Source organism: Eubalaena glacialis, chromosome 13, assembly GCF_028564815.1.
Source record: "Eubalaena glacialis isolate mEubGla1 chromosome 13, mEubGla1.1.hap2.+ XY, whole genome shotgun sequence".
In the NCBI taxonomy this organism is placed as follows: domain Eukaryota; kingdom Metazoa; phylum Chordata; class Mammalia; order Artiodactyla; family Balaenidae; genus Eubalaena; species Eubalaena glacialis.
In genome coordinates, this window is record NC_083728.1 from 59582156 (window position 1) to 59605881 (window position 23726).

Genomic DNA, 23726 nt, shown 5'->3' on the forward strand with positions numbered 1-23726 from the left:
CGCGGCGTCCCTGCCCAGGAAGGGAGTTTTGTGGAACAAGCAAAGCTCAAGGTCTGTCGGCAGAAAGCCCCGGGCGCCCCTTCTTGCCAGCTCTGCTTCTGCCCGTGGTCTCCTGATGCCCTGTTTCCCTTTTTTTTCTTGCTGGCAGTGGAATGACGGAGGCGGAACTAAGGCTGCCGCTCTTGTTGCAAACGTCCCTCGTGCTTGCTCGCCCTGCATCCCTGCTCTGCGGGCCAACACTTGTATTTCTCATGTTTTTCCTGCATCTCAGGGAGCAGGCTGGGGGCAGACAGCATGTGGCGGCTGCGCCGGGCCTCTGCCTAGAGCCTCCGCTGAGCCCCGGGCCCCTTTGGAAAATGGTAGAAGGTTGGGGTCACTGAGGGTCAGCCTAGACAGAGAGGTTTTCTCCCTGTTTCAAGGGGAAAGGGGTGGCTTGGGACAAATGCAGGCACCGTGGTCCCAGGGAACCCAGGAGGTGCTCGCTGAGGACAGAGAACCCCACCCGGCTCCTCTGCCTCCCCCTGGTCCCTAGGGTCACTCTGTCACCTCCCTGAAGGGCAGCTCCCTTGCTTCTCACAGGTCAGCCGGGCAGGCGGGAGTCCCATGTCGAGAGTGTTGCCCTTCACCTTGTTAACGAGAGTGAGGGCAGGTGGCTGCCCAACCCCCTGGCTTGGGAGGCCTAACATCTCCCTTTGCCTTTAACCCTAAAGCAAGACTCAGCCTATTGATTGGATCTACTCCCAGAGAGGGTGAGACTGGTCCTGAGGAGGTGCCCGTTAGGCTCCCTGGAGCCCATATCAGCCCTGCAGTCGCTCCTCCGGCCCACGGAGGGTCTCTAGGCTGGGCCCCTGTGTCGGGCAGGTCCTCCTGGCCTAGACCACACGCTCCCACCGGCTTCTCCCGCCTCTGCCGTGGCTTTGCTCCCTTCCTGCTCCTGCCCCCTCCTCTCACTAACCCCTCTCTCACTCTCTGCGCCCACCAGGCAGGAGCAGAAAGCCAGGTAGGGGCTGGCCAAGGCCCTCTCCTCCATCCTGGGCACCGAGTGGGGCACTTGGGTGTCCCGGGCTGCAGCTGCAGCTGATGGCCAAGGGCGCCCTGGGCAGGGGTGTCCGATGCTGCTCTGGAGTTCTTGGCGCCCCTCTGAGGGAGGGGGATGTGAGTCCCTAGAAGGTGGAGTGGACAGGAGATGGTCAGAGAGCAGACCATCCCTGGGGCGCCAGGCCGGCGTCTGGGGCTTTGTGGCCATGGGCAGTGGGCAGGGCGCCTGGCCGGCCCGTCCCTCACCTGCTCCTGTCCCTGCAGAGCTCCGACAGCATCCCGCCTGGCTACGAACCCATCTCCCTGCTTGAGGCGCTCAACGGCCTTCGGGCCGCCTCCCCAGCCATCCCCTCGGCCCCCCTTTATGAAGAGATCACCTACTCGGGCGTCTCAGATGGCCTGTCCCAGGCCAGTTGTCCACTTGCTGGGATCGATCGGATCATGGAAAGCAGCCTCCAGAAGGGCAAGCTGAGGAGCAAATCCCCCGACAGGTGAGTCCACCACCGGCAGCCCCCTGGGGAAGGTGTGCGGGACCCTCCAGGTGCACCTCATCCACCTTGTTTGTGCCCCACAAGCCAGCCCTGGCCTTGCTCGGCGATTACAGGATCGTCATCACTGATGTAAGGGACCTCCGAGGGCCACATGCCCAGGGGCCGGGCAAGGGTCAGTCCTGGTCCCTTGGACACTTGTAGGTGCCAGCGAGCAGCCCTGCTGTGTTTAGTCTTTGCTCAGACGTGTGCTGGTTTTCTAGAAAAGTATAAAAAAGGCACAGGTTCTATAAAACTCCCACGGCCCCTGCACCTTATACTTGTGACAAAACAACTCCAAAGATACAAAAGGACACGTGGGTCTCTCCTGCTGTTGCCCAGCCCTCCCCCCAAGCCTATACCATAGCGGTTCCCCTCTCCCCTGCAAACAGCGCCGTGTGCAGGCTGCAGGTGGAGGGCCTCATACTCCCCGGGCCTAGTGCACGTTTGCTGGCCCCGCTGGGGCATTGGCTTGGGTGGGGTTGGCGTTGCTCATCCTCTGTCCTCTCCCCACTCTGTCCCCAGCACCCTGCGGTCCCCGTCGTCCCCCATCCACGAAGAGGATGACTCGGAGGCCCCGCCCCCGCCAAGCGGGGCAGGGATGGCGCTGAGCAGCTCCCCCGAGGTGAGGCCCCTGCCCGCCCTCCTCAGGCGTGCCATTTGTCCTCCCGTCCCCACTGCCTGCCTATTGGCTTCCCAGATCCCAGGCTCCACCACTCCCTCGCTCGGCGACCTTGGCTGCTGTGACTTGCCCCAGCCTCCGTTTCCTCATCTGTCAGGTGGGCGCTGTTGGGTGGAGTCCAGCGAGGGCCGTAGGAGGCGCTGTGTGTGATGCACCCAAAGGCGCTGCCTGTCCTGGACCCGACTCACCCTGTGCCCTCCCCGGCCACCTGCAGCCTGGCACCCAGCTGTCAGCACCAGGGTCCAGGCATGTTTTTCCTTTGTTTCCTAGAGCTTCATAACGGAGGAGGTTGACGAGACTTCATCACTAAAGCAAGGTGAGCCCTCTCCTCCCTGAGGCCCTGGTGCTACCTGCCCGGCAGGAAGCGGGGCCTCCAGGCTCTTCCGGAGGTTTCTCCAAGCTGTGTTAGTTGCCCTCCTGGGACCACACACTTTGGTTCCTACACGGTCTCATGGAGGACAGCCCTGGGCCGCTCCTGCTTTTCCCTCCCCATCCGTCCGTTTAGCGGTAGCAGCCCTTTTTCTTCCCGCCTGGATCATTCTGCCCATGGTCGGTGCTCCATGCTCCTGGGCTTGGGCTGTGCCCCTCCCTCCAGGGCAGGGTCCCACCGGGGTCTCTGGGGCCTTGCCCGGGCCTGGGGTAGCCAATGGCCGGTGGGTGTGCAGCTCAGCCAGGCCCCTCCCCGGCGTGTTCCCTGTGTAAGGGGCCTGGTGCCCCTCCTGAGCAGAGGGTTTAGCACTTGGCAGCCCTCTGGGGTCCAGTCCCAGCCGCCGCTGCCGGCACTAGCTGTGAGCGGGGAGGTGACGGGAGGTGATAAGACGCCTCCCAAGCTTTTCTGTGCCGCCTGGGAAGACGCTGTTCCTCTGCAGTCCTGGTCATTCCCCGTGTCAGACAGATGAGGAGACTGAGGCTCAGGGTTGGTGTCGGGGGAGGCCCAAGGCCCTTTAGTTGAGAATGACAGAGCCAGGGGGTGGCCAAAGTGTGGTCAAGGCCCCCAGAGCAACCTGCAGCCACCCTGGCGCTGTGACCCCCTCCCTGCTGGGTGGCCCCTGGCCAGTGCTGCCCTGGGTGACCCATGTCTGCCTGCAGGCCGCTGGGCAGGGCCTTGGGCCTGGGCATGGTGCCAGGGTTAAGGTGTCCCCCAGGAGCATGGTGGTGTCACTTCCTACCCGGCGTGCAGGGCCAGGTCCCTCTGCCTCTCAGGCCTCAGCTTCCCCACCTTCCATGGCTATGGCTCCTTCCCGCCTGCACATAGCATGTGCCAGGACTGGGGGCCCTCCGGAGGCCCTGTCACAGGATCCAGGTCCCTCTTCTGCCTGAGGGGACGCCCCCACAAGCACAGTGCAAGTCCCGGGCTGAGAACTGATGTGTGAGAGAGAGGACACCCCCCTGTTCCCCCACATGTGAGCTCCCTGCTGCGGGCCTGGGGGTCAGAGGGCTGAGCGCCCACCTGCCTGTCCAGGAAGATAGGAGACAGTCAGATCTATTACCATTCCATGTTGTCTTTCAAATGTGGGTATGTGATGTTTTTATAATAAAAACAAAATAAAGCCCCACGCTGGTGGGTAGGAGAAAAGGAAAGAGAAGGAAAATAGACGTCTACCTCTGGGTCCCGGGAGAGCAGAGGGGGAGTCAAGGGTGGGGTCTGGGCCCCAGGGTGGGGTCTGGGGTCCCAGACTCCTGCCTGCCGGTCCCCAACCTGCCCCTTCCTCTGCAGGGAGCCGAGTGCCGTCTATCGAGAACGTCCTGCAGGACGGCAGCCCTGACCCCTGCAGCCGAGGCCAGCCCAGCACAGCTGCAGACATCTACCTGCCAGGTAACGGCACTTGGCCGGTGGCGCTGGGGGCCTGCCAGGCCTGGGGGAAGCCCACTTCCCCGTCCCTGGCTCTGAGCCCATGCTCCTTCCGTTGACCCCCAAAGCACAGCCAGGCCCGGATTACACAGTCACCCTGCAGCCCCTGGTTCTTTGGGGCAGAGCCTATGCCTGAGGCCCCTTTTCATCCCGGAGCCAGCTCAGCCTCAGGAAGGCAGAAAAGGCTTCTTGTTTAAGGCCAGGCGGGCAAATCTGGTCCCACTGCCACTGCTATCTTCCTTCATCCCTGGGCTGTGCTGGGTGCCCCAGCAGCCGGGCCTCTGCCCAGGCAGCTGAAGATGGAAACCTCCCCACCGGCCGCAGGCCTGACAAGGTCCACCAGGCTCCACCACTGGCCTGGGGCTCACAGGCTCCCTGGTCCCGGGTGAAGCAGCATGTCCGGGCCAGGGCAGGGGACACAGGCTGGGACACTACGTGCCAGCGAGGCCCGAGGGCAGCAGGAAGGGGTCTTGCTTCTCCTCCCACCCCTTCCCAGGCCCCCACCTAGGACCCTGTGGCCTTAGCTCTGCTCTCTGCTCCTCTGGGTCAAGATCCTCAGGTTCAAGTCCTGGGCTCCAAAAACGGGACGGGAGTTGGGATCTCTCAGACACTTGTGCCCAGGCCTGCTGGGACACCACCTGAGGTTTCCGGAATCAAGATAAAAAGCCACGTTGCCCTCAGAGCCTGGCTGCTTCCTCGTGGCTGGGAAGCCCCTTCTCCTCGCCCCTACCTGTCCCAGGAGCCACCACTGCCTGGTCCCCTGGCCTGGGCATTGGGGGAACTGTGATGTGCTTTGGTCTGGAAGGGCCTCTTGTCCCTGGGCTTCTGGACGAGCAGCGGCCTGTGCAGACAGAGACTGTGGTTAGGGGACAGCGGGTCCCCAAGTGTGAGGAAGGAGGGCACTAGTTGGTTCGTTGACACACACGGGCCTACCCAAAGGAACCCCTGGGTGAAAGCTGTGTCTAGGACCTTAGAGTAACACAGGATTCCAGAGGACTTAGTATATCATGAGGATGAAAACCTGGTCGGGGGCTGGGGGGCGGTCAGGAGAGGGACGCAGCTTCCTAGAGCCCTGAGTGAGTCCTGACCCTGCAGGCGGCTCCTGGGTGTGGGTGAGGGCACCCTGAGTGCACGCAGCCTCTGCAGTGCCACCCCTCACTTCTCACGCCTCGAGTGGCCCACGGAGCGTCCAGGAGCCTGCAGCTCAGGACAGGCCACAGCCGGCTGGCCCAGCCCACGGGTGAGAGTGGGACCTCTGGCTCTCTGGACGCCCCCAGCGCATGTCTCGGGCCTTCTTTAGGTCCACACTGGGGGTGGAGGCAGTCGGCTGTGGAGGTGGTAGAGGAGAGGCCACAGAGGCCAAAAGCTGGCTGTGGGGCCGGACCGGACAGCAGGGTGGGACTGGTTCTCGATGCCAGAGCGGGGAGGAGGCTGCACGTGGGTGTCCTGTACCCACTCCTCACAAGCATGGCTGCTTGTACCTGGGGGGCAGGCAGGGGTCCTCGTGGACACACACACCTCTGAGTCGTCCACTCCCACGCCGCTTCCTCTGTTCTCTCCGGGCTTTTTCGCTTAGCGGAGACCCTGCACATCTTCCACATCAGTGTGTGTGTTTAAGAATGCGACCACGCACACACGCAGGGATCTCCATTCTTTTTAACAGCACCACGTTCTCTGGATGGATGGAGCGTGATTCAGTGAATCTTAGTGTATCCCGTAAACAGGAAGAAAGGAGATGGGGGCAAATCCATAAAATGGAGAAATCCTAGATGTCCGGCGTCCCAGCAGCCCTGCGGGGTGGGGGCCCTTCCTGGGCTCCGCTGTGCCCAGCCCCCAGCCCACCGCCCCCACCAGGCTACCTGCATCCTTCCCTGGGCTGGGTTCCTCTTCATTAGCACTGGGCCCAGAGCTGTTTCTCAGGAAGCGTTTTCAGCATGTGTCTCTTTTGTGTCAGCACATCGGTTTGTGTGGCATTTGTTTCCATCATATCCCACCCCAACCCTGGCACCTTGTCCTAAAGCCGGTGCCTCTGCCCTGGAACGTGCCGGTCCCTCTGAGCGCTTTGCTAACCGAGCTTCCGTCTCTCTCCTCCTCTGCGCAGCCCTGGGGCCCGGCTCCTGCTCCGGTGGTTTAGAGAAGTAAGCTGGTACGTGACGCCTTCGCACGCGGGGCGGGGGCTCTGCGGGCGGCCTTGGCAGGGTGCCGGAGAGAGGGCCCCAGCCGCCCTCCCTCTCCTGCTTCCACCGGGGGTTCCTTCCCATTTTCCGGGCTCCTTCCACAGCCGTGTCTTCTCCAGGGCCCTGGATTCAGAATCCAGAGCGCTCCAAACACCAAGGCAGAGGTGCCCCTGAGAGGTGGTCCTGCGGGGTCTGATGCTAGCTTTTGGAACCAGAGGATTTCCCATCTGGACCAGGCAGCCCAGTCAGGCTCTTGCAGCCTTGAGGGTCCCAGGATCAGTGACTCAGCCCTAGCTGAAACCCTGCCATCGCTGACAACTAGCCTGTCCCCCGACCTACCTCTGGAACCTTCCGGAACACCAGCATGCCCTGATGTCAGCCTGTGAGGCGGCTGCGTGAAGTGGTCTCCCCACCTAACAGGGAGGTGCCCTCTCCCCGGGCGACACAAACAGACGTTCTACAGAAGACAGTTCTGCGAGCACCACTGGGAGGGGACGCGCTGGGGCCCCTGCCCCTCCCTCAGGTGACAGCAGCCTCGCTAGCAAGTCTGGAGATAGAGAACCTGGCGCCTTCGGTGGCCCAGGGTTTCCAGACGAGTGTGGGTGGGGTCGCACCCCGGGCTGTGTCGGCCTTGCGGGACGCAGCCCTCCACCGGTCAGCCGTCCTGGACCCAGGCTGAGGGGTCCCTCCACCCACTGCCTTCCCCCACAGGCCTTTCTCGTCTTCCTTGATCATTTCTTGTTGACGAATCTTACTCTCTGCTGAAATAGGACCTGACACTTTTATTCTCATCCGTGGGAGATGTTGAGTGTTGCCACTTAGGTAAAACTTCCAGAAGTAGGAAACGGGTCAGACCCGGCTGCTAGAAACTGTATTTGTCCTGTGGGCTGTGTGGCAGAGCTGGCTTCCCACGTGAAGCCACGGCTCCTAAGAAAACTGTCCCTCACGGAGTCCCCGAAGTCTGTCGCAGGCCGCGGGGGCTCCTGGGTTTGCCGTTGAAGCCGCCCCGGGGCCCCTTGTGTGGATGGGCACGGCCCTGAGAGGTGTTTAGCTCCCCCTGCACCAGCGCGTGGGGCGGCCTGAGCCAGGGACCGAGCCCATCACAGCATCCTGGAGGCGCCATGTGGGGATGGCGGGAACAGCCTCCGAGGAGGGCAGGCGGGGGCTCCTGGGGCCGCTCTGGGCGCCCCTCCATCGGGGGTGACCGAGTTCCAGCCGAATCCAGTGGCCTGTCGGAGCCCAGGAAGCACGGAGCGGGCATGGGCGGGGCACCCGGGAGCCAGCAGCCAAGGTGCCCCATTGCCTTCTGTTCCAGGGCGGGGGCTGGGGTCACCAGGCCCTCTGTGTGCTCCGCCGCAGACACACAGCGGGGCAGCTGGTGGGGACCCAGAGCCTGGCGGGCGAAGGGAGCGGTGAGGTGGGGCAGCTCAGCCAAACGTGACCCTCCTCCCTGTTTCCCGCCTGCAGGATGGTCCACCTCCATGGAGACACCCCGCAGCCTCCACACCGCCGGGCCCCCCCGGCCTCCACTTGGTGGCCCCAGTCCTGACCCTGGGGCCGCTGAGCTGACCCCACTCTGAGAGCCTGGCCAGGCTGGCAGCATGGAGCCCTCAGCTCCCCAGACTTGGCCGAAGGGCTGCCCGGACTCCAGCGTGATCCCTGGCCTCTCCAGTCTGCACGCCCTGTGTGGTCACTGGCTCCGAGGGGCCGTGTGACCCTTGATTGAAGAGCACAGTTGACCTTCCTCTCTGACAACCCCCTTTTTCTACGGTCAATGTATTTATAAATGGTACAGGATGAAGGATGGCGGCTTTCTGTCCTGGGCGCTGCACTCTGGGGTTCCCCCCAGACGTCCTGTGGGCTGATCACCCACGCGCAGCCTGGATGGGCCTCACCCAGCCCCCAAGTCCGTAGGGGGCCCGTCGATGCCCGAGAACTCAACAGAGTGCAGTCTTCACAGGAAACGTCACGGGGGCCTTGTGGGAGGAAAGGAAGTGGGGTCCGAGTCTCAGTCAGTGAAGGAAACAGTGCCTGTCCCCTCCCCGTGTGCGTGTACCCTCCCCCCTCCCTACGCGGCCCTGCGGGACCACCTCCCACAGTTTGGCCCCCCACCCCGGGCGGCTAGGCAGTCAGGCCAGGCCTGGGTCTGGCCATTAACAGCAGTTGTGTCCAGGGGCCCTTCTCTGAGCCCCACACCTTCTCGGAGGCGGCCTAGCCCATGTTGTCGGACCCTCCGGGTGGGGGGCTCCACTCAGCCGGTGGCGCTGCTGCCCACCTGCCCCGGGAGGGCCTGAGCGGCTTCTCTGCTCCCTCTTCACCATGTAGATACCACTTAGCGTTTCTCTTTGATTTGTTCTGTCTGGGACTCCTGTGGTGGGACCTGCCAGGGGATGAGGGTCCCATCTGAGGTGACCTCGTCTTTTTTTAAAGATAAACTTTCTGGGTAACAGAAAGGCAGAGGGGACGCTTGGCCTTGGTGCCCCTGGGCGAGAGCTTCCCCAGCAGGACCTTGAGCCCAGTGGGTGGGTGTGCAGCTCCCGGGTGCAGACACTTTCCTGGCAGGCGAGAGAGGGTCTCGCTTCCTGAGGAGCTGCCCTGGGAAGGACGGTTATGGGGCGGCCGGCTGCACAGCCTGAGGCTCTGTTGAGTGGGGCAGTGGGGAGTGGATGACTCCTTTTCCCTCCGGTTGAGCCTGTGAACAGAGGCCACGCTTGGGGCAGCCTGCCCCGGCCCCTTGGCTCCCTGCCTCCCCTCCCCTCCCACCCACCATGTGCTCATGGGTGCACGCATGCCGATGCACACACACACACGCACACACAGGCAGGGCGGCCATGTCCCTCTCCTCAGCCCTCTCCTCTCACGGCCAGCACCCCGGCCTCTCGCCATCGGTATTGTGCCAGTAACTCTGAAGGACAGGGTGCAGACTGCCCTGTCCTGTACTTGCGTGTGCTACCATTTGATGTACTCTGATTGGCTAGTTTTTGTTCGTTTTTACTGTCTATTTATAGTAATAAAATCATGCAGCAATATCCCACCCGCTCCTTCCTCCGTGCACAGCATCGCAGGACTGAGGCTGTTTCTTGGGAGGCAGGATAGCTGAGTAGCTGGTGGCAGCTCTGATGCCCTCACAGCAGTGCAGGTGCCAACTTGTGGCTGCAGCCTCTGTTCCCTCATGTATAAGATGTCCGCGAACTACAACTTCCAGGAGGGCATGAGGGCTGCTGTTATTACTCTTTTGGTCATCATCGTGCTTATTGTTGGGTTGGAGCAAAGGAGGGACCCTTGGGACTTGGCTCTGTCTCCTGAGCAGGTGGCAGAGCCCAAAGCCTCCAGGTGTGCGAGTTGCTTCGGCGAGTTGATTCATCCCACCGCCGTGAACTGAGTGCCTGTTCTGCCAGAAGACAAAATGGGCAAGGCCCCCGGAGCCTGTGTTCTAGTCAGTGAGACACCACACAAGTAATCCAAGTCTTCCCAGGTCTGGTTACTGTTAGGAAGAGAGTCAGCGGGTCACGAGATGGAGTTGATTTAACCTGTGGCTGGCGAGGGCTTCTCTGAGGAGATATTTCAGCTGAGCTCTGAAGGCTGCCAAGGAGCTCTCCGTGGAAGAGCACCCCAGGCAGGCAGCCCAGCAAGTGCAAAGGCCCGGAGGCAGGAGTGGACCAAGTGTGTCCAGCAAGTGGCTGAAGCATCAAGAGTTGGGGGTGTGGGGTGCAGACACCTTGTGGGGTAGTTTTAGTCAGAGGCTTCTAAGCAAGGGAGCAACTTTCTCCAGCTGTCATGTGGGGAATGGATTGGAGGGGCAGGTTTGGCTGCCAGGATGCTGGAGCCCAGCCAGGGCCCTCTGCTTGGTCTGAGCTCCCCTGCCCAGCAAGCAGCCTCCCCGTAGGGAAAGGCTGGGGCTCCAGAACACCCACTGCAGCACTGCCTGAACCACCACCCACCAGCAGGGCCCTGGCTCCTTTGTAGACACAGTTCCAAGTAGCCTCCTCTGGTCCCCTCTGACTCAGGCAGCCTGTCCCTGCCCCAAGGAAGGCTTGCCACCCTCGGTCGTGCCTGGGTCTGGCATGGTCCCAGTGTGGGAGAAGGGCGTTCAGTGTCACATGGGTTCTTGCATGGGCTGCACTGGATCTCCCTCCACACTGCCCCCAAACCAACCCACCTCCTTTCTTAATGTCTGCGGCCTGGAGGTGGGGTCCTCTCTGAATTGGCCCTTCCCCTTGATAATCTCTCCCCTTCAGACACGGTTACCTGCCCTGGAATCTGGCTTCCCCTTGCCAGCTGTGGCTGCCCCACCTGAGCCCTGACCCCTGGCAGAGGGCCATGGTGGGGGAGAGCCTCTCTCTTTGGGTCCTTACTCCCCACGTCTGACAGAACACCACCGAAGACCCAACGTGAATGAGTTTCTGGCGGATCCTGCCAACCCTCGCCTGCCCTCTGCCCCTCTCCTTCTCAGCCCCTCTCAGGGCACAGAACTTGCCCTCGGCTGCATGGCTCTCCTGAGGCTGTGCCATGGCACCCATCCTGTGAGCACAGGCTGTGGTGCCTTCACTCAGCAAATCCATGTCCACGGTGGGAGAAAAATGGAGCTTGGGCCAGCTGGTGGAGCGAGTGGCACCATAGGGTCCAGGGGAGCCCCGCTACTCTCCCTCCGATGCTGTTTCTGACGCTTCCGAGCCCTAGCGACTTCCTTCTCCAGTACAGACACCTGGTAAGTAACTCAGGCCCCCTTCTGCTGAAGCTTCACGGTTTTCTGTTGTGTACACTGGGTAGGAGACAGTGGGAATCTTGGGTGGGATCCTGGCTCTCACAAACTGCTGGGTGCCCTCAGGCAAGTCCCATTCATCTGAGCCCCAGGTTCCTCCTCGGAATAAAGTGGGGGAGACCCTATTTCCTCCAACAGTACCTGGCATATGGTGTCTGACAGGCAGGGTACTTGGTGCGCTGGGCTGGGAAGCTCCCTGCCCCGGGATTTAAATCACTTCTGCCCCAGCAGGCTGGGCTTAGGGAGCCCCAGGACTCCTCACCATGCACCCAGTTCAGTGCTGGGCGTGGACTCGTACTGTGAGGGCAGTTGGAGCTTTGCCAGACCCTGCTTTCCTGCTCTTCTAGTCAGGCAGACCAGCAGTGACCTTGGATTCCAGTGCTTAGCCGGCAGCAGAACGATGGGGCTGGCGTGCGTGCAGGGGAGGGTTGTGTCCTCTGATCCCAGGGCTCAGCTGAGCCCCCTGGGGGAGGCAGGAGGCGCCCTCGCGCCCAGAAGCTGGAGCCGGCCAGGCCTGGAGCTGGCGGTGGGAAGCCCGCGGGGCGGCGCTCCCAGGCAGGCGCCGGGGGAGGGCCGAGGGCAAAGAGATCGTTGGGGCTTCTCCTGCCCTCTTCGGGACGGGCAGTCTGAGCCCTGACTCCGCAAGCGCCGCGCGCCCGAGAACCGGTAGTCCGCACTCCACTCCTGCGAGCTCGGCTGTCGCGTTGCATCCTGGGCTCTGGTTTTCGAGGACCGTGGGCGGGGCCCGCTCGGGGTGCGCGGCTATTGGGTGACGGCTGGGGCGCCCGCAGCCTTTCCCTTTGTGCCCGCCCCTTCCGCCCCGCAACGGCGCGTCGGAGAGCCGTGACGGGCTCTGCCCTGGTGCGCGTCAGCGATTGGCGGGGGGGCGGGGCCCAGGGGCGCGGCTGTCCGCGGATTGCTCGGGCGCGGCGGGGGCGGGCCCGCGCATGCACGTAAGGGCGGTGCCCGGGTCGCGGTGGGTAGTGCCAAGATGTCGGCGGCGGCGGTCCCTGAGCTGAAGCAGATCAGCCGGGTGGAGGCGATGCGTCTGGGGCCGGGCTGGAGCCACTCGTGCCACGCCATGCTGTACGCCGCAAACCCCGGGCAACTCTTCGGCCGCATCCCCATGCGCTTCTCGGTGCTGGTGAGGACGCGGGAGGACGCGGGCGGGCGGGTACGGGACGCTACTCGGACCTGCGCCCGTGACCCGGCGCTCCCTTGCAGATGCAGATGCGCTTCGACGGGCTGCTGGGCTTCCCCGGGGGCTTCGTGGACCGGCGCTTCTGGTCGCTGGAGGACGGACTGAATCGGGTGCTGGGCCTGGGCCTGGGCTGCCTGCGCCTCACGGAGGCCGACTACTTGAGCTCGCACCTGACCGAGGGCCCGCACCGCGTCGTGGCGCACCTGTACGCGCGGCAGCTGACGCTGGAGCAGCTGCATGCTGTGGAGATCAGCGCGGTGCACTCGCGGGATCACGGCCTGGAGGTGGGGGCCGCTGTCCGGGCCCCGCCCCCCGCCCCGGGGTTTGGCTCTGGCCCCGCGGAAGGCACCGATGGGTAACACGTTCCCCTGAGGGTCCCCTGGACAGTTTGGGAGGGTGTCGCTGTCTCCAGCTTTGGGATGGGGAGAGGGACCAGGGGTCGGCTAGGGTGGGAGGGGGGCCGGGGCTGGGGCTCCCTCGGGGCTGTGTTCCATCTGCCTTGCTGCCTGCCATTGCCAATCCTGGGAATGGGGAGTGGGATCGGTGGGAGGATGGGAAGGGGCGGTGCCTGCTCCGGGAGGTGTGAAACTGCAGAGGAAAAAGAGGATCTTGTAGGTCTGGGTTCATGGGCCGGAATCTCATGGTGTAGGGGATGAAGGCTCTACTTCTGGGTTTTATAGTCTGAAAGACTGGGAGTGGCACTTGGGGTGTTTAGGATTCACCAGGTGAAAGAGGGAGCATGGGGGTGTGGACTGCGGGGCTTCCTGCCAGTGGATGAGGGCTGGGACTTGAGAGTGGGATGTGCATGGGGATGGCCTTGAAACTTGCTTGCGGAAGAGAGGGGCTGCACCGCACCAAGGGAGCTGGCTGGCTTCTACCTCACCCAACCCTACCCGGGTCTCCCATTATGTCCTTGGCAACCTGGCTGTCCTTCCCGTGGCCCAGCAGCTCACAAGCCCCTCCTGCCAAGGCCATGCCATCCGTGTGGGGGCCTGGTCCCAATCCTGGTCTCCTCTCCATGCAGGTGCTGGGGCTCGTACGCGTCCCACTGTACACCCAGAAGGACCGAGTCGGTGGCTTTCCCAACTTCCTGAGCAACGCTTTCATCAGCACAGCCAAGTACCAGCTCCTCTTTGCCCTCAAGGTGCTCAACATGATGCCTGAGGAGAAGCTGGCTGAAGCTTTAGCTGCGGCCACGGAAAAGCAGAAGAAGGCCCTAGAAAAGCTGCTCCCATCTTCCTCCTGAGGTTGCTCCTGTGCCTTGTGTCTGTCGCCCTCCCCCTGGCTCTCTGTGCCCGTGGGCTGAGGCTGGGCCCTCCAGCCTCAGTGTGGGAGTGTGTCTTCTAGCATGTTCTGTGCTTGACCCATTCTGTGTGGGGGGGTGGGCACCTCGTCATCTCCACTGCCCAGAGCAGTTACTGGGTGGTGGCCTGGGTACACCCACTCTGAAATGAGCTCTCTGCGCACGTGTCGTGGGCTGGTGGAGCCCCAGGTGTCGCCTGATAGCCTCAGTGGGTAAGTGCGCATGCACTTGGACCCTGGAGAAGTTGCTTTGTTCTCGTGGCAGTTTTGTTCTTGTGGAGGCCAACTTTGGGTTGACTCCGTCCTGCGTCGTGCCCCGAGCCAGCCCCAGGGTCTGGAGAAAGGCCAGCCCAGGATAGGAGATTATGTTATGAATTTTGGTTGTTAGCTTTATTTGTGGTGAGTTTGCAAAGCAGCTTTACCCTCTCTGTCTTGGTCCCTGTCCCTGCAGACAGTCAGGACTGTGGGGCCCAGGTGTACAGGGAGCTGCTGGAGAAAGGACAGTAAAGTCATGCCTCCGCTGTTCTGTGTGTTCTTCGGTCCTGGCTACAGGCCTAGGGGTGGACGCAGGAGGATGTCCCCTTCCCCGCCACCCAGGGACCTGAGGGCAGGGGCCAGGCCTAAGAGCGGGGCTCTGGGCACCATTCAGGTGGAGCTGATGCAGGCCTCCCCTCCCAGGTCGGGGTGCCAGCCACCTCCCCGTGTTGACGGTGGCACTGCCAGCCGTGGACTCTCTGGGCCATGGGCCTGGTCTGGTGGTTTCTTCACTGAGACTGACAGTGTGAGGCCCCTCCCTGATCCTGGTGGCTCTGGTGGCGCCTGGGCTGAGCCCACTGCTTCTTCCTTTGAGAGCCTCCCTCTCTCTGTTCCCAGCACAGTCTGCAGGCACCTCCAGGAAACAGTCTGGCAGCACTGGCCAAGCGTGCACAATGACAACAGCAGAGCCACCACAGGACAGGAAGGTCACCACTGGCGGTCTCCTATGGCCCTACGTCTGGAAAGACTCCTCAGCGAAGCTCACAGTTTCCACAGCGCCGGCCTGGTAAGGAAAGCAATGCTCCCGGCCCAGCCTGGGTGTCCCATCTTAGAGCCTCGACGAAGTGGCTGGCACATGTGGGCAAGGACACTCTGCTCTGTAAATAAAACACCTGTACTCCTCTCTTATTTCTGGGGCCTGCTTCGCTCTCCAGGTAGCTCTGTAGAATCATGGGGGTTCTGATGCAAAGGTGGCCCTAGCTACAGGCAACAGAGGGATGGGGCAGCAGGGATCACCCAGTCGGTCCTGCCCTGAGCATGGTGCTCTGGGCGAGGGCCCTGGCACAGCTTTCCTCTTGCTGTGGTTTATCAGCCAGTACCTCAGGCCGTGGGACCAGAACTGAACCCCTCACCAGCCAATCTTAAACTTTATTTTCCAGCAAATGACATGTGCTGCCCAGGCGCGCCGCCTCAGTCCTCACCCATCTGGGCGAACCTCAGTGTGGCGCCTGTGGTGTGTGGGGACGCACTCTCCCCAAGGCCCTGCCTGCTCTGGGCCCCACTTCCGGGTCTGGACAAGAGACCCTCGTCTTGCCTCAGTGCGGGCTTTGCTGCCCTTGCACCGGCCACAGCCCCGTCCTGTCTGCCAGCTGCTCCTGGGGCCCGATCCTCTGGCCCTGGCCACTGCAGCTGCCCGCTCGCTGGCCTCCTGTCCTCCGGGCACACGGCTTCAGGGTGGATCAGTCACCCCACGTCAGATTCTGAGAAGGGAAAGGGAAGACTGAGGGGGGCGCTCGCTTGGCTGCACAGCTGCCCTGCTCTCGGGGCCGAGGTCCTGGGCGGACAAACACTCACCGTCCCCCTGGCTAAGGCTCCCGCCAGTTCTCCTTCCCGTTCAGCACTTGCAGCTTCTCCAGGCTCTGGGTCACTAAGCACAGCACTCGCCCTGAGAACGGGGGCAGAGAGTTACTGCTTCGCAGTCTGGAGGGCTCGAGGGCACAGGAATGGATGACCTTGAAGGCTGGTGGGCTGTCCGGCCCCCTGGACTCACCCATCTCCCGGACTTGATCCTCCAGGGCTCCCGACAGCTGAGGGAGGCTCAGGGCCTGCAAGGCGGCCTGCCAGCCTTTGGAGTCTGTAGGGCAGAGAGCTGAGTAGGCCTGTGGTGTCTGTGCCCACAGGCCCTGCCTCTTCGTCCTGAGCCACTGCGACCAGGGGACGCCCCCCCCAACCTTTGGTGGCATACGTCCCCCTCATTACATCAGAGTGTTCTCCTCCCACTTGTGGAGCAAAGCGCTGACGGCCAGTCAGGGCTCAGCCCCAGGAATGTGTGTGAGGGCCCCTGCCTACTGCTGGGCTATGCCCTGGGGGGGCCCCAGCCAGGGGCTGCAGAAGTCATTTGAGGTCTTGGACAGTGGAGGCAGCCATGGCCCAAAGGCCACCTGGAGGGACAGTGAGGACATGGGCTTGGGCACGTGAGAGGATCTGGGGTGGGGTGGTGTCAGTGTGATAACCGCACTGAGACAAGTGGTAAAACCCAGCCTGGGGGGGCGTCCCTGCCCTCTGTCTACCTGTTCTGGGTCCAGGACACTGCTCTCCTTACCAGCTGTGGGGAGGCCTGGGCCCAGCGTGGCCTCGAGCGGGGATTCATCCTGCTGCACTCGGGCGGACAGCTCAGCTTGACAGGCTCTGCCGGACACGAGAACCAATCGCTGGTGAGGGGAGAAGCCAGGCGAGCGCAGACACCCTTCTCCCCGAGTGTGAGGAGGGGCTCTGCCCTGTGCGCCCTGCCAGCCTGTGCCTGTGCGGCCCGGGCAGAGAAAAGACCCACACGGGGCCCCTCTGCTGCCTGGTCTGCCCTGCAAGGAGGGACAGCCAGATGAAATTGGGGTGGCAGTGACTCCAGGAGGCCCTGAAAACGACCCATTCTTGGAAGAATCTGGAGGAAACAGTGACTTGGCCTGGCCCTGGCCCGGGGGCAGCTTGGACACCCACTTACCGCAGCTGGTCCAGGACGAGCGCAGCGTCCCGGGCGAGGGCCCAGGTCTCCTGCAACCGTGCATGGACGTCCTTGCGGGCGCCGTCCTGTTCCAGGAGGCAGCTCTCCACCACGGCCCGCAGCTCCTGCTCCTGCGACACCAGGCCCCGCATGGCCTCCACCTCCTCACAGCGCTGCAGCGGGAGAGGCAGCAGATGCAGCAGGCCAGTTCGGGGGGTGGGGAATGACCACTCGGGCGGGGTTCCCCCACCCCAGGTTCCATCTCTGCCGTCAGACTGCCTCCTCCTCTCCTGGCCTGGGGGGGACCTGTCTCCACCTTGGAGCCCCCCCGGCCTGGGCCCCTTCCTGCAAGCCCTGCGGTGTGCGCTGCTGACACCCTTTCTCCCCCCTGTGCCCACCTGTGTGCCCCACTGCATCCGAGCCATGATGCTTCCCGGCCTCGCTGTCCTGTCACCCGCCCTGGCTGCTGCTCTCCGCTGATTCTGGGCATCTGTCTCCACGCTGTGTCCTTCTCTGCACATCCCCTGCCCCAGCTCTCTACTTACTTTGTGCAACTGGATGGCGAGCTCCTGCATCTCGGCTTCAAGCCGGTCGGCGTAGGCCAGCTCCAAGGCATCACTGGGGGGGCGGGCGCTGCTGTGCCAGCGGGCGATGGCAGAGGTCATCTTTCTCTTGGGCCCAAACAACCTACAGCAGGGAGTGAGAGGACACGGATCAGCACCTGCTCTACGTGGAGGCTCCGTGGGCCGTCCTTCTACCAAGACTGTCTGCTAGAAAGATCCCAGCTTTGAAGGGGGAGAGGAGCCCCCAGGATCCTGGGGCAGAAGACAGAGAGCGTCGTAAGGAGTCGTGACCTTCCCACCCTGCCTGGCTGCTGCTTTCACTGGACAGGGAGCTGGGCCTGCTAGGGATGCTCTCAAAGGTGGACAGTGGAAAATGTCAGGGTGCCCTGAGCACAGCAGTGTCTGCTGGGCCAGCTCGGGGCCTCGGGACCCAGGCTGCCTGCACCTGGGCTGGGAGCAGCTGCAGGAGTGGACAGCTGACAGCAGGGAGAAAGCCGGCCACTGGACAGGGAGGCTCTCCACCCAAATGCTGGGAGCGGCACCTCAGCTGGTTCCTGGGCATCGTGGCCACAGAGGCCCTGGGACTCACGTGATGCCGATTTCCTTCAGGTCGCTCTCAGTGAGGGTCAGAAAGATGCGGAGGTCCACGTCCTGCTCCTCAAACACCTGCAGGTATTTGAGGCAGCCGATCTGCTCCAGCAGCGTGGCGAGGTCCTAGAGGATGAGGAGCCAGGGCAGGTCAGAGGACGGGCAGGCCACGAAGACGTGGGGGGCAGGGAAAGGCCCATGCTGCACACAGAGCTGCCTTTCTCCTGCTGAGCACCTGGCTGTCCTGAGCTCTGCTGACTCCCAAGTTCGGCAGAGAGCCTGGCCTGCCCCCTGTGTGTCCTCAGGCAGGGCAGGCAGGGCGTCTCTGGACCAGTGTCTTCACTGCAGCAGGAAGCACACCCTGTGGCAGGTCTGCGGCAGCAGCTCCTCTCGGTCTCTGCTGACCCAGGACTCTCTTCATTTCTCCTTCACTCTGGGGGACAGTCTTTGCCGGACGTCGCACTGTTGGTTAACATGTCGTCCCATGTCTTCTGGTCCCTGTGGTTTCTGATGAGAAATACGCTGTTAATCATCTGGAGATCCCCTTGTACGTGCTGAGTCACTTGTCTCTTGCTCCAAGATTCTTTGTTTAGTGACACTCTGATTGTGATGTGTCCAGGTGTGGCTGTGAATTTAACCAACTTAGAGCTCATTCAGCTTCTTGGATGTGCAGATTCATTTTCTGATCAAATCTGAGAAGAGTTGGCTTTTTATTTTTCACTGAAAACTTCTTTTTTTTTTGGCCTTTTGGATAGAAATGGGAATTTATTTGCCAGGAAGGATGATCCCATGGGACCAGTGCAGGGCCTCCTCTTTGCTAATTCTGTGTTTGGCCACGATGCAGCCTGCCCTGCACTTCTTGTCTGCAATGCTGAAACCTGGCCTCCCCAGCACCACGTAGAGGTCCAGGCTGTAGGTACCAATGCCTGGTGTTTGATCCCCAGATCGATGTGTTCTTGGATCCCCAAACCAAAATTTCCAGTATCTGAGAGATTATTTTTTCTTAACTTGCATTCTCGCACCCTTAGACGTTTCTCCAGGATTTCTTCTGCCTTGGCCCCACGGACTGTGCAGTGGACGGCAGTCTTTTCATTTCCCCTGATAAGATTTGGCTATTTTAAAACATTTTTTCTACTTTTCCCTCCCTCCTCCCCAGGAACACCATTACGTGCACGCTGTTACACTTGCTGGTGTCTCACAGATTTCTGTTCATTTTTCCTCATTCTTCTTTATCGGATTGGATAATCTCAAGTGATCTATGTTAAGTTTTCTGGTTCTTTCTTCTGTGTGCTCAAACCTGCTGTTGAGCCCCTCTAGTGAAATCTTCATCTCAGTTATTGTACCTTCGGTTCCAGAATTTCTATTTGGTTCATTTTTATTTCTATCACTTTATTGATATTCCGTATTTAAACATGGTTTCCTTTAGCTCTTGGAACATATTTTATTCTTTTTTTCATTTCTGTTTTACAAACCCTGTGTCAAGGACTGACTTTCAGGAGGTGGCAGTGACGGAGCTGCTCTGCTACGTAGGAAACCCCGACCCAGAAGCAGGTAGCTTCGCCCCACCGGCTCCTCTGCCAAGCACATACACCAAATCTTGGAACATATTTAAAGAAGCTGATTTAAAGGCTCCAATCGGCATGTGTTTAAGGTATCGAGAGGTCAGCTGCTCACCGAGCCTGGGAACACAGGCGCTGGAGAGAGCTCCCCAGAGGGGCTGCGAGGAGAAACCAGCAAAATCACAGGCTTTTACTGAAGAGCAGAGCTGTGACTTTAATAAATGGCAAATACTGACCTCTCTTCCACCTTCGTACCACTTATGCCCACAGAGGGTGGGAGAACACACTAGGCAGTGGCGCTGCTGCTGCACCTGTAATCCTGGACAAACTGCTCAGTCAGAGCAGCCACGATGAGAAAGGCAGCAATTAAGTTCTCATTAAGTCCCGACTAAGTGCCACTTTGCCTCTGCTTCCCATGCAGCTTGTCACTGTCACCTGAAAGCAGCTCTGTGATGCTGGTCCTGTGTTTCTCCTCCCCAGGCTTAGGGAGGCTGAGCTGAGCATGGAAACCAGGGGGAGAGACGGATCCCTCCGTGGAAAGAGATGAACAGAGGCCCGGCAACTGGCTCCTCTCACCATTAGGAATCCTCTCAGCCCGAGCAGCTTTCTAGGTCGTGTGGAGAAAACCACCCCACTCTTTTCTCTCAACAGTGCCGGCCCCATGGGAAGTACAAATAAATGCCTCACAAATCACGAGAAGCCCCACGGTCTTACCTGGGGTCCTGAGTAGGGGGACCTGTCAGTCTGGGGGATCAATCCTGGGGCACAGGAAGTCCCGGTGCCAGGAGGCCACTGGCTGTCGCTGCTGCTGTAACGATTCTTGGTCTTCACGTAGCTTTTAGTTTGTTTGCGAACCGAGCTTTTCCGCGCATGATCCGAATCCTGTGGTGAGAGGTGTGTTTAAAGCAACTGCGGGGCCGGCAGCTGACGTGCTGCATCCAGGCTCTGCTCCCTGCCCCACCGCCAGTGTATGCGGCTTCATCTGCACGCTCCCCTCACGGTGGGGAAGGCCTGAAACTTCCCGAAACTGCCCCGCCTGCCAGAGGCCTCCCCGGGGAGGCCCCCGCGGCCCTGCATGGACACGCTCCCCTCAAGTGAACGGCTAGGCAGCCCCCGCGACGCCGGGGGCGGGGGGCGGGGGGGAGGGTCACCTCGTTGCTCTCCAGGGAGGCCTCGCTGCTGAGTTCCGGGGCCCGGGCCAGGCCCTCACTGCTGCTGCTGCTCCGCGCGGCCCCGAGGCGGGCACAGAAGGCGTGCTCTTCTGACAATGGCGAAGACGAGGACGCCTGACCACAGGCCTCGCCCGTGGCGACTCCCCAGAGCCCTGTCCCCGAGCGGCTTCAGCCACAGCGCTCCCCGGCCCCTCCAATCGTTCACTGTTTGCTTCTGCTTCACGCCGACTGCCGGGCCAGGCCCTTCCTCTCTAGGCTCGGCAGGGTTTGTCTGCTCTGTTCACCGATAAATGCAAGCATCTAGCCAGTGCTTGGCACACAGGACACTCGGTAAACAGCAGTGGAATGGACGATGCATATAACATACGAAGACATTTCCTAAGGACTTACCAGTCAAGAGGCTAAGCTTGTCTGTCTGGACTGACTCCCAGATCCTGCTCAAAGAGACCCTGGGCGAGAAGTCTCCTCACCTGTCCCCATGCCAGATTATGACTCTCCTCACAAGAGCCAGAACCTTCTCTAACCTTCACCCTGTCCTCTGCCGGATGGACCCGTCACAGGGCCACGGCCCAGCCGGACTGGTGGCGGGGGGGTGCGTACCCCGGCTGCTGCCGCTGCTGCTCTCCACGTCCCGCTCATTGATGGGGGAGGTGACGTCCCTGTAGCAGAGGCCCCCCTCTTCCAGGGGGTTCTCATCGCTGCTGTTGAAGGTGACATAGCCCCGTGGAGGCACCTGCTCTGTGGACAGAATGGGGCACGTAAATCCTCACGCATGCATAAGGAAGGACGAGTTCTTCCTTCCACACGCAACCACCTCCTCAGAGGGGTCTCGGCGAGGGGAGCCCCAGGACAGCATTTTCTACTCGCCACGGTAACCTGGACAGAGCCGTGCCATCTGCAGGTGAGGAAACAGGCTCCAAGGGGTGACCAGCTTGTGCCCAGCAGCGGGTGCACGTGGAGCCAGGCCTGGCAGTGGCGGCCTCTCTATCACGCCACGCTGTTGCTTTGCCAACAGGACAAAGTAGGAGACGGTAAGCTGTATTTACAGATTCCTGAGCCAAAGGAAAACTATACTACAAGGTGTTCCCGCAGCTGGAAACATCTACTCTCATACACACACCGGCCTGCATGGCCCCTGCGACTTTCCAGCACAGGGGCCAGTCAACCCCAGTCAAGAAGATCCAGCTGAACAGGAAGGTAAGAGGCCCTGGCTAAACATTAACGGCAGTGACAATGAATTATATAACCTCTGAATGTCTGCCTGCGAGAAAACAAGGAGAAGAGGCAGAACACAAACCAGAGTGTTTAATTCCACCTTTGCCCCTGCCTCTGCCCCACAGAAAGTACGTGTATTTGCATGAAAGAGCCTGGCTGGTGGGACCACAGGTAACTTATTTTCTTCTTTATACCTTTCTGAAGTTAGAGATTTTTTACATCAGCACATGCTATTTATCATTCAAAAATGTTTTTTAACTTTTGGCAAAGAACATATATGCACTTACAGAAAATTAAACTTTCACACAGTGTAAGAAGAAAAACAGAATCTCCTGAAAGGCCGGAGCTGAGAGGCTGGTGAACACTCCTTCCTATGCCCCGGCCACAGCTCAGGCGGGACAGGTGGCCTGGGCTCCTCCAAAGGAACAGACTCTGCCACTCATCCGAGAGCCCCGAGCTCCCAGCTGCCAGACCAGATGCCCGTGTCCTCGCCCCCAGCACCGGCTCACCAGTCAGCCCCGCGGACGTGGGAGGAGGCAGGCCTGCTTACCAGCCAGCGCCAGGACCCCTTCCAAGGGTCTGAGAAGGGAATCAAGTCCTCACATGGTCTCCTGGCTGGGAGGGGGTTCTGAGGGCTGCTCGCTAGACCAGCGGCCTGGCCACTGATGGGCGAGACCCACACCGGAGTCTGGTCACTCAGTCAGGCCAGCACAAGAGACAGCGTCAAGCCCAACTCGCCCCAAGAACTCAGCGCCTGTGCTCCCCAAGAGCATTGCACTCAACACTCAGGAGCTGACGGTCTGACAAAAACTCAGGCCATCTGGAAACTCAGGGTCTAGGGTTCTGGCCCACCAGGTGTCTGGTGGGCAGTTCTCAAATCCACACCCTGAGAAAAGAGCGCGAGGGCAGAGTCCTCCCCAGGAGATGCGGCAGAGACAGGAAGGGGACTCAACGGTCACGTCCTCCCTGCTGGGCTGACCCACCCACGTGAGGAATGGATCCGAGCTCAGCTATATCTCTCCTACAGGAGAGAATGTTCTATTTGTAGTTTTAACCAACAGAAAGGAAACTCAAAGGACGAACCGAAACCCAAGAGCGAGCCACTGACTGACGTGTCTCCATCCCTGTGATGGATTCTGAGTCCTTGAGCCGCTGCTCCCACCCGGCAGCCCAGGCGGCCCCCCCCGCCAGGAGCCTGAGAGTCACTCATTCTCTCAGACAGAATCCTAGACTACGGTGTCGAAGCCACCGGGATCGTGGGGCACTCACCATAGCAAGGCTGCTGCATCCTGCCTCCGAGTCCAATAGCTGTGAGCCTGGCCAAGGCTCGCGGCCCCTCGTGGATGCTGAGGCCCTTCTTCCGACAGGGCCTCTGTCTCTGAGGGACAGGGCAAGATTCATCTGAAGAGCTCAGATCTTCGTATTTTTCTGTGGGTCAAACACCAAAATTTAGACAGTATGTTCAGTGATGGACTAATTTAGTAATCCTCATAATGAACTGAAATAAAGATCATTGTAATTGCTTTTTTCCTTTTCCTAAATTAAGAAAAGTGTTCCCAGGATGTCACCTGTAAGAAATGCCACAATGGGCGGGTCCACTGCTCAGATGGGCCACAGGGACATGGGGCGGGGGGGGGAGTAAAACTGCTATGGTGAGCGGATCCAACTCATCCCTCTCGCTGAGTTTCCAGAATTTTTTACAACATGTAAGTATGTTAACAGTCAGAAATACATTCTATTCTAAGCTGAGGTGACAAGTAAGATCCATCTCTTCATAAACATATGGCAACGGCAGTCACAACTTCTTAAACCATTTTATATTCTCAACCTGAACAATCTCTTAGGAAACAAGTGCCACATGACAGCTCTGTGTGCTGTTTTACGACCCGTCTGAGCTGAAGAGCTCAGTGTGCCCACAGCTGTCATTTTATAGCTTTTCATTGTTTTCCATATTTCATTACACCTAGAAGACAAAATTCAGGGGTTTATTTGTAGAAGGCACCCATTGGGTAAGATCTCACTTTGGAGTTGGTGAACTGGGGTGGAGACATGCAGAGAAGCCCCTCATTACCACTGTATCCCCTGTGTGCTGGTGTCTGTTACAAAGCAGTCCT

The 23726-nt window shown here is 60.5% G+C and overlaps 3 protein-coding genes and 1 long non-coding RNA gene across 9 annotated transcripts in view; 3 read left to right on the forward strand and 1 right to left on the reverse strand.

Moving 5' to 3' along the window:
• The window catches only part of MGRN1 (mahogunin ring finger 1), a 59351-nt gene extending 50046 nt beyond the window's left edge, over window positions 1–9305 (forward strand). For 2 of the 4 annotated variants that reach the window (XM_061210210.1, XM_061210211.1), the window contains 6 exons: window positions 1303–1529; window positions 2091–2190; window positions 2518–2563; window positions 3965–4063; window positions 6201–6245; window positions 7744–7835. In XM_061210210.1, coding sequence (XP_061066193.1) covers window positions 1303–1529; window positions 2091–2190; window positions 2518–2563; window positions 3965–4063; window positions 6201–6241 — 513 coding nt within the window. In that variant the 3' untranslated portion in view covers window positions 6242–6245; window positions 7744–7835. Of the gene's footprint in view, window positions 1–1302; window positions 1530–2090; window positions 2191–2517; window positions 2564–3964; window positions 4064–6200; window positions 6246–7743 lie in introns of all 4 variants that reach the window. The other 2 variants (XM_061210208.1, XM_061210209.1) reach the window with 1 other exon arrangement.
• Window positions 9306–12000: 2695 nt separating this feature from the next.
• On the forward strand, window positions 12001–14705 carry NUDT16L1 (nudix hydrolase 16 like 1). 2 transcript variants are annotated; one of them, XM_061209416.1, is made up of 4 exons: window positions 12001–12182; window positions 12263–12523; window positions 13264–13486; window positions 14415–14705. In XM_061209416.1, the coding sequence occupies exons 1-3, from the start codon at window positions 12030–12032 to the stop codon at window positions 13483–13485; spliced, it is 636 nt and encodes a 211-aa protein (XP_061065399.1). In that variant the 5' UTR covers window positions 12001–12029; the 3' UTR covers window position 13486; window positions 14415–14705. The 2 variants fall into 2 exon arrangements, with proteins under 2 accessions (XP_061065399.1, XP_061065400.1); XM_061209417.1 differs by having other exon boundaries at window positions 14420–14705.
• A 220-nt stretch (window positions 14706–14925) lies between these two features.
• The window catches only part of ANKS3 (ankyrin repeat and sterile alpha motif domain containing 3), a 28611-nt gene continuing 19810 nt past the window's right edge, over window positions 14926–23726 (reverse strand). Inside the window, exons 7-17 of one of the 2 annotated variants that reach the window (XM_061209410.1) lie at window positions 22882–23040; window positions 20998–21135; window positions 20377–20486; window positions 19940–20107; window positions 17668–17792; window positions 17061–17202; window positions 16516–16688; window positions 16120–16205; window positions 15568–15651; window positions 15372–15462; window positions 14926–15277 (exon numbers count right to left, since the gene is read on the reverse strand). In XM_061209410.1, coding sequence (XP_061065393.1) covers window positions 15383–15462; window positions 15568–15651; window positions 16120–16205; window positions 16516–16688; window positions 17061–17202; window positions 17668–17792; window positions 19940–20107; window positions 20377–20486; window positions 20998–21135; window positions 22882–23040 — 1265 coding nt within the window. In that variant the 3' untranslated portion in view covers window positions 14926–15277; window positions 15372–15382. Of the gene's footprint in view, window positions 15298–15371; window positions 15463–15567; window positions 15652–16119; window positions 16206–16515; window positions 16689–17060; window positions 17203–17667; window positions 17793–19939; window positions 20108–20376; window positions 20487–20997; window positions 21136–22881; window positions 23041–23726 lie in introns of both variants that reach the window. The other variant, XM_061209409.1, reaches the window with a different exon arrangement.
• Window positions 21280–23129, forward strand: LOC133103852 (uncharacterized). Its single transcript, XR_009703397.1, has 3 exons — window positions 21280–21298; window positions 21413–21783; window positions 21922–23129. It is a non-coding gene; the product is annotated as an uncharacterized LOC133103852 (long non-coding RNA).